The sequence below is a fragment of the Pseudonaja textilis genome, chromosome Z, assembly GCF_049901715.1.
Source record: "Pseudonaja textilis isolate UNSWEBS1 chromosome Z, rPseTex1.2, whole genome shotgun sequence".
In the NCBI taxonomy this organism is placed as follows: Eukaryota; Metazoa; Chordata; class Lepidosauria; order Squamata; family Elapidae; genus Pseudonaja; species Pseudonaja textilis.
Window position 1 is genome coordinate 85,802,492 of NC_142008.1, and position 8,599 is coordinate 85,811,090.

Genomic DNA, 8,599 nt, shown 5'->3' on the forward strand with positions numbered 1-8,599 from the left:
CAAAGACATACATTCAATTTCGAACCTACTAAAATTGTTGGCCATGCAGCTATAAAGATAGCTTTGTAAATGATTGAAGCCTGGGAAACTGGGACTCTTGTCAGGCAACAAAAGACTTTTTAAAACCTTAAACTTAGATACGATGAATGTTTGACATATCATTTGATGATTTATTTTCCCCAGATTACTTCAAAAGGATAATTATGTTGGTGCAATGGTTTCTATTTAATATCACAATGTTTTTACTGCAGAAGAATCTTGAAGGAAATATACAGTTATACAACCACCCCAGATAACTAATTCATACATATTTTTTTTCAGGACCAGAACTATGCTTTGTTCCTTTACCTAACTCGATTCTTAATTCAAGTTATTCATTCAATGGTAAGTTTCAGTAAACAGTTGGGTAGATGTGTTAGAGATATAGGGTGTAGCTCTCCCTGTGTATCTTCTTGTTCTTCCACTGAAATAAAAAGGTAAAATTGATGCCTATGTGAAACTATTTACTGCCAAAAATTGATTTAAAAAAATATATAATGTGCACAAGAGTGCTAAAGCAATAGCAATACAAAGCAGGCAGAATTTTATTTTATTTTCCCACTTAAATTGACTTTCTGTGCAGCATCTCAAGGGGGCAGTGAATAAGTTTGGCAACATTGGTTCAGTATATTGTTCAAGGATGCCACTTGTCCACATCAACCACTTACCAACTTTGGAAAATACCAATGAGCATCCTGAAGGCAGATGACTCTGAGGAAGCCAGTGAGTTGCCTCTTTCACAGTTCAAGCCAAAATAACATGGAAATGGTGCTCAGCCCCAGAGAGAAGAAGGCATCTCAGCAGCCACTTTATTGATGGAGTGTATCAGATGCTACCTGTAGTAAAATGTGCTTGGAGAAAAGAGAAAGCACATCTTAAAACTAGAATAGCTAAGGGCAAGTTTAATCACAGCAGATTGGGAATAGAGAAAGTAGCATAATTATTAAGTATTTCTTAACAAATGGAGAAAAAATCAGAAATATTGAGGAAATATTTGAATAATAATGGAAAAATGAGTGGAAAATTCAAAGTTGAGGAACAAGAATGAAGAAAATATAAAAGGGGCTTGGGGTTGTTTTAGCTAAAACACAACCTGGCCATAAGTGAATACTGTATTATACTATAAATAGCATAGAAACTGAAAGAAAAAAAGCTAAAGATACGCTATGAGTCTATGACACACTTATGCTATGGTTAAAAAGACAGGAGGAAGAGGTCAAAGAAAGATGGAAAAGATGAGTTTTTAGTGCCCACATCTGTTCTGTAATAGAATTTTAGTGCTTCTTTGTAGAGCTGTCCTACCTATAAATTATTTCAGTTCTTACAGTCTCGATTCTTTCTCTCTCCCTCTCCCTCCCTTTCTCTCTTTCTCTCTCTCTCCCCCTCCCTCCCCCCTCTTTATCTCTGAAGTTGTAGTATCATAATGACAACTCATTCTTGCTCATCTTACTATCTTTTATTATCTACCATGGAAGGATATTTTTCAAAACTGGTTTTGTACTCTACATGGGGCAGTTGGTGTAGGAACAGGATGGTCTTGCTATGTCTGAGTAAATTTGGTGCATTTCAATCATCAGCTCATAGTTCGTTGCAGTACAGTTTGTTCATTTGACCTACATGTATTGCCCATATTTCATTATATATTTAGCACCTCTTTTTTTCCCCAGGCACCTGTAAAAATATTACTGATCCGAAGTATGCAGATTACTATTATCCCCACATAATTGAGGGTACTGTGCACTGTATCTCAAGATGTTTCAAAGGCGCTCAAGATTACATGAACTGCTTCAATGGTGTTTGCCAAGTCTCTGAAATAGGCCCCCACTGCATGTAAGTAAACAGGAGGAGGAGGAGTATCAAAGGAATCCTTAGATTCTACAACCCACCAACTACTTAAATCTTCATTAGTTACTAGTTCTAATAGGATACTCTTCCATCTTCCTAAATTTTTCTGCCTATAGAATCCCACATTTTCCATAAATTTCATGCCACAGCTGTTATAGTGTAATTTTCAAAATATATTCAACTTGTAGAATTTTAAGAAAAATGAAGAAAATGAGAAAAGCAGATAAAATGACCTATTTGGAATGCCAAATGAAATACAATGAAAGAAATCATGATATAGTTTGGTTGGTCCCAAAGGACTCCAACTCTCTTGGAGTGCTGAATCCACCATATAGCCTACAAGGGCTGAGTAATTTAAGGGATTGCAATATTTAGGAATGGAAGAGAAATGTGAAATTCGCTACATTTTAAAATGAGACAACTTCAAGAAAATTTTAAATGTTGTCTTCCCCTGATGTATGCAAGGATTTGGAATTTGATCATCTTGGAGAGTTTTAGTCTTTATTTCTTTAGAGGTTAAGTTAAAGTTGCTCAGAAATTCATTGCTGCATTGACAATCATGCAAATAGCTAGAAACCTGTTCTGGTTTTTACTTTGGAGAAGTTTTTTATAACCCATGTATGGATACAATTTATGTCACTTTATGACATGGACAGATTACTTTCTAATTACATGGAAACTCCCCACCAAAACCAACTGGTGCAGAAGGGAAGATCAACTAGAATGATCTCCCTAGGGATCTATTGATTTCCAACAGAAATTTGGAAAGTTTCCAAATAACCATGAAGGTAGTTCCACGGTGACTCTGAGTTCCCTAGGAAGAATTTGATGAACGTCCTGAAAGAAATTGCTTCCAAATAACTTCTCCATGTAAGCAAACTCAGGAGAATGTCATGGTTCAACACAAGAGATTCCCAAAACAATGAAGACATAAAATTAAGAACCGGCCTAGCCAAAGTTTGGTATAAACTCAAAGTTCTGCTTCCACTGTGCAATAACAATGGTGTCACTAATTCTCCAATCTTCATGTATCAGCAGACTGTTATGACAAGTTAATGCAATGCTTTCTGGTGTGTCCAATTTATTTTAGTAGAATACCACACAGCTCGCAAACCTTGCTTTGATTCCCAGTACTGGGTACTTTGTTGTTACCTACAAAGCTGTTTATGTTTGGTTCCTCAATTTCTGCAAGCCTATTTCCTCAAAGCAGACTTTTCCCAATCTATGCACTCCATGGAAATGTATCTGGTTTGAGTTGCTTTCTCTAGATGGCCTGGGTGCTGACAGAAAAACTGGAAGCTTTTTCCATAGCTATCTCAACTCTGGAATTCTGTTTTTCTATCCTGAAAAATTAGGATGGCTCCTTCCTAAGACACTAGAAGATACGTTGCAGAAATTTGACATCAGCATAGATCCTGAAAATTGTGGTTTAATGCCTACTCGTATTATATTACTTGGGTTTTATGTTTTCATGTTTAATTATTTTATAATTTTTCAATGAAGTTTTGATTTTGGGAGCTACTCAGAACCTTCTGAAGTGGGTAACCTTCTTTATAAATTTTTCTCTTTTTCATAGTTGCAATAATTCCGATGTGTTCTGGTACCTGGGTAGTTCCTGCCAAATGCCTGTCCAAAAGGCTGCCCTGGGCCTTGGACTTGCCCTGTCTGTGCTTTTTGTGGTCAGTACCATCCTGACTGTATTCCTCATCAGAAACAAGCAGAAGAAATCTAAGAAGAGGTAAGAAGTTAAGGTTGAAAATAGTAAGGTTGAAAATGGACCAAAGTCCATTTGACAGAAGATGATTTAATAATTTGGAATACCTGAACGTTTTCTGAGCAGTATAAGAGGACAATGTTTATTTTGGGTCATTTAAGAGATGAAAAGACTACCACTACCAATGAACCAAAGAGCTGGCAGCACAAAGTGGAGAAAAATGTTTCCAATTTCAATGTTTCTTTATTCCAATGATATATGTTTTTTTCTTGTAGATGGTTTGATGATGCTGAAGTCTGGTATGGACAAGAAACAGAAGAACAGTGGATACCATCTTCGAGCCTGACCATCATGAATAAATCAGCAGTTTCATCCTGGAATGGTAATTATTCATTCTATCATGAAGGAGATGAATTAGTGTCAAAGACAGACATTTAGCTATTGAAAGTCACAACTTTCTCTCCAGAGCAAGGATTCAAAGCTTTGATGAAAGCAAGGAACTATTATTTATGTACTCAGAAAGACCATATTTAGGGTGAGAGGGGCTTCATACCTACAACCAGTAGTTCATTTTATATTGCTTTGGATTTTTCTTTAGAACATCAAAAACAAAATGAAATCCTCAAACCATCTTTCAGCTCAGTAGATACTTCAATAAAGGTACATATAACTGAATGCATTTTTCCAACAGAAAGCAGATAATGTATGTGGTCTAATTTGGATAGGGATCAAAGCATATAGACTTATGAAATATGCAGTGTGTGTAGAATGAATTTTGTCTCATTCAGGATTGAATTCTGTTTTTCAATTTTGATTGGAACCATGTCAAAGACAAAAAAGTGACCCTTAATTGCAGCCTAATTTGAATAGCTAGCAATTCATCCTAACCAAAAGGATGAATCTTCTCTGTTTTAAGACATCTTCCATTATCATTTTTCAGTTCTGTAAATAATTAATTTAATTAAATCCTTATTATGTGGTGAGTTTCCTACATATATTTAATTAACTGATTAGCAAAAAGTTCCTTTATTTCTTCTGCTTGGTTGAGTGGCCTACAGTATGCACTTATGGCAATGACATTTTTTTCCTTTTATGTTGATCCATATGAATTCCAGAAGGCTTTCATCCTTTGTTATGTGCATGTCTGTAGTGAGGAAGTAATCTGTAACACAAAATGCAACTCCACCTCCTCTTTTGTTAGGTCTGTTTCTTTTGAATAGTTTGTATCCTTCTATCAATACATTCCAGTCATGAGTTTCATCCCGCCAAGTTTCTGTAATGGCAACTATATCATACTTGCCCTTAAATTCACCCTGTTTCTCCCCTGAACTTTGGGCATTAGTTTATAGGCATTTAAGTTGACCCTGGATGTACTTCCTACATCTCCTACTTTGCATCTGAGTTTTTCTTTTCTTTACTACTTACCTCCTTATTTGATTGGTTATCTAGTGGTATATGCTTGGAATTAGGACCTAAGTGATCCAGCCCGGCAGGATTTGGGGGGAACAATTGTAGGGACCCCAAGGAAGGAAGAATGAGGTATCTCAGTGGGTCAGGGGAGGCCTTCGATGGTCTGAAGCAGGTGGCCTGTTCCATCACTTATGACCTTCCCCATCCTGAGATATCTCATGTGCAGTTAGCAACCCATACATTCTATTATCAGTGAAAGGAGAGAGTGACCGTGTTCAAGGTACACCATTCACTCCTACAAATCCTTGGGTTATGAATAGAACAGGCAGGCTCCATTACATTTGTAACTTGAGGACTACCTGTAGATGAAAATGTCACTAGAATGCCTAATTCCTTAATTTTTTTCCTAGCTGTTTGTTACATCTTGTTATTGTTTTCAAGTCCATTGTGTCATCCGTCCCCATGTATAGGGAAAGAAAGAGTAGTAATCCATGGGGTTGATTCTCTTAGTATGGCTCTCAATTACATTTTTGCTCCAGGGACAACATATCTGCCTAGATTGACTGTCCGTTCTGCAGACTATAGTTTCTGTTCCCTAAGAATTGAACCTCCTATCATCAATATTTGCTTTTTTTCCATAGGGAAGTATGGGATATTTTTGTTCCTATCATAGGAATGCTGGGTTGTGCCTCTTTTTTAGAAATGACTATTGATGACTTCTCTTTTATAGATGTCTGCATATTTTCTTCCAGGGGGAACTATGAAAATGATTGTTCAGTTGCAGAAGAGTTCATTCAGCTAGGGTAGACAGAAGGGGCTTTGCTCTTGGTTGTTGTTTTCTTCTAAAAGTGATGTGTTTCTATCTCTCTTTCTCTTTAGGTTCATATAGGGTCATTTTTATGGAAGCAGCTTGTTCTCTATTGTGTTCAATTTGGATGTATTGGTTTTCTTCTTTAGGTTCATATATGGAGTCATTTTTTTAGAAGCTGTTGCTCCCTATTGTGCTAAATTTTGGTGTCGTTGAGGCCCTCTGTGATTGTTGGAAAAAAATGAAAGGGAATTCAACAATTTCTCACTCAATAGTACTGTTAGGGCATTTCTATATAGAAGTGGCCTATATGATGCCTGATCAAGTCCTGCAGTTTTCTGACAAAATTTTTCAGAAGGGATTTCCCATTGCTTCCTTCTTCTTAGGGCTGAAAGCAAATGACTGGTCCAAAGTCACCAAATTGGCTTTATGCCTAAGACAGGATTAGAACTCAAGTCCCTCTTTTTAACTCAGTGCAATTAATCACTTCTGTACAGTATTCCTATCATAGTTATTAATTACATGTAAATAGATACATACTTCTATTTTGATTTCTGTTTTCTCCTTTTCCATATTTTTAGACTGTAAATCTGAAAGCTGAGATTGTCTTATTGTCATACATAAGCTGTCTAAGAGTCTTTTTAGCTAAAGAATTAGCTAGAAATATTTTAGCTAAACAAAGATGACAATAATGTATTAGTACATTAACTAATACCTATCAATTATCAAAATCAATACAGATAAATTAGTATACATTAAATTACAATTTTACATTTGTTAATAAACTTCATGTTGTTAGTTTTTTTGAAGATGTCATTCCAACTCCACCCCTACACCCCTACACCCCCCCAAATTGAAGGCAAGTAAAATAACAAGAAAGTATGATATACAGTATATTTTTCTTACTATTTTCATGCTAGCAGCAGCAAAATATCTATGTTTAGATTTCATAATTTTCTAAAGAAGATTACATTTCCACCAGGCCTACAATATATAGAAGTGAACTTGCTCCTTTTTAATTTGAAAGGAAGGTTTCCTCATGATGACCTAGGGGGCGTGCATAAGCACACCAATGTGCCTACTGTCCCTGTCCTATTGTTTCTTTTTATTTTTCTTATATTTATCCATTTCATATATTCATAATTATGTTTATACTTATACCTGTTATCTTATAATTGCTTGACTAAATAAATAAATAAATAAGTGAATAGATAGATAGATAGATAGATAGATAGATAGATAGATAGATAGATAGATAGATAGATAGATAAGATAGATGGCACCCATTATCATCATAGGATATAATTTGCCAGACTATTGTTGGGAATGGTGACTGTTGAACAGTTCTTACAATCACGGGCAATAATTAAAATATGTTTTGGTTGTCTCCAGATTGAACTTGCTAATGGTCTTCTACACACACACACACACAGATATTTTTCCCTGTTTTATTAAACTTATGACTATTACCTAACTGAGCAAAGTACCTGAGTTGCAGAAATGCAGATGATCACAAGAGATCAGCAAACAGACAGAAAGGTCTCTTTTCAACATCTAGTTGTGGTAGGTCTAATAACATAGTTATATATTGCTGTCATATGGTTTAAAAGAGCAAGCTTAGTCTCAAACAAATCCTTCTTTCTCATAGAAATAAATTTATATTTCTTTTTTGCAACTGTATTTCCAGAAACCAGCAAGAGCAACTAACTACCGATTTCCTGCTGAGACACTTTCTGCATCTTTTTCTTCAGTAGCTGAGATGAATTAGCTTCTTAACAATTGTCTCAAATATCTACCAATAGACTGATGTGCTGGCAAGAATGCTTATATTCCCAATTACCTTATGTCTTAAATTGTCTGTTAATAAGAAAAAGAAACTATTTATTGGCTATTGCATAAAAGAACCAGTTAAGAATGAATAAAATTGTTTACATGAAAAATCATAACAGCATTTTTTGAAAAAAAAAATATTGTATTATATTTCATGCAAAAGCACTATATTAAATTGCAGATTATATTGTATTTAAATGTGTGGGTAATCCTCGACAGTTCACTTAGTGACTGAAGTTAGAACAGCACTGAAAAATGCCTTAGGAGTGTTTTTCACACTTATGGCCATCGTAGCATCTCCATAGTCTTATAATCAAAATTTAGATTTTCAGCAATAGATTCACTATGATGGTTGCAGTGTCCTAGGGTCATGTGATCACCTTTTGAGTTCTTCTGATAAGCACAATTAATGTGGAAGCAAGATTCACTTTATTACATTATTAACTTAACAACTGCAGTGATCCATTTAACAAGTCTGGCAAGAAAGGTTGTAAAATGAGGCAAAATTAACATCAGATTCGCTTAGCCACAGAAATTTTGGGCTCAGTTGTGATTGTAAGTTGAGGACTATCTGTTGTCAACCGATACATACTGTATTAATTTAATTTAGATTAGCAGATCTAAATTTACTAGGCAAAGCAAAGCAAAATTGACTAGTGTGGAAAGGAAACTTCACGACGACAGTGGTGTCACCCAAGCAGGAAAAGCCCAAAGGGAACATCAAGCCAGCCATAAAACAAACTTGCATAGGAAAAGGAATCAAATAAAAGGTATTAAAGAAGCCCCTTAGACAAAAGCCCAAATAATTAAGAAAACTAGGGAAACAAGAAAAGAAAACATGCCAAATCAACAAAACAAACAGACAAAAGACACAAAATATATTGCAAAGGAGACAAATAGGAGATTGCCACAAAACAAATATAAGAAAACATTAGGACAAAACTGATAATCCA

The 8,599-nt window shown here is 35.4% G+C and overlaps 1 protein-coding gene across 1 annotated transcript; it reads left to right on the forward strand.

Annotated features, from left to right (window-relative positions):
• The first annotated feature begins 725 nt into the window (after positions 1-725).
• LOC113449795 (uncharacterized) lies at positions 726-7,584 on the forward strand. Its single transcript, XM_087917189.1, has 6 exons — positions 726-762; positions 1,707-1,869; positions 3,461-3,622; positions 3,874-3,980; positions 4,197-4,258; positions 7,504-7,584. Exons 1-6 carry the CDS (start codon positions 726-728, stop codon positions 7,582-7,584), a joined length of 612 nt encoding a protein of 203 aa, XP_087773315.1.
• Positions 7,585-8,599: the final 1,015 nt, after the last annotated feature.

Bases quoted from the DNA above. Each gene is read 5' to 3' on its own strand.
- LOC113449795 (XM_087917189.1), top strand. From the start codon at position 726: ATGAGCATCCTGAAGGCAGATGACTCTGAGGAAGCCA. The intron at 763-1,706 runs GTGAGTTGCCTC...TTTTTTCCCCAG, and splicing joins AGATGACTCTGAGGAAGCCA to GCACCTGTAAAAATATTACT. The intron at 3,623-3,873 runs GTAAGAAGTTAA...TTTTTCTTGTAG, and splicing joins CAGAAGAAATCTAAGAAGAG to ATGGTTTGATGATGCTGAAG.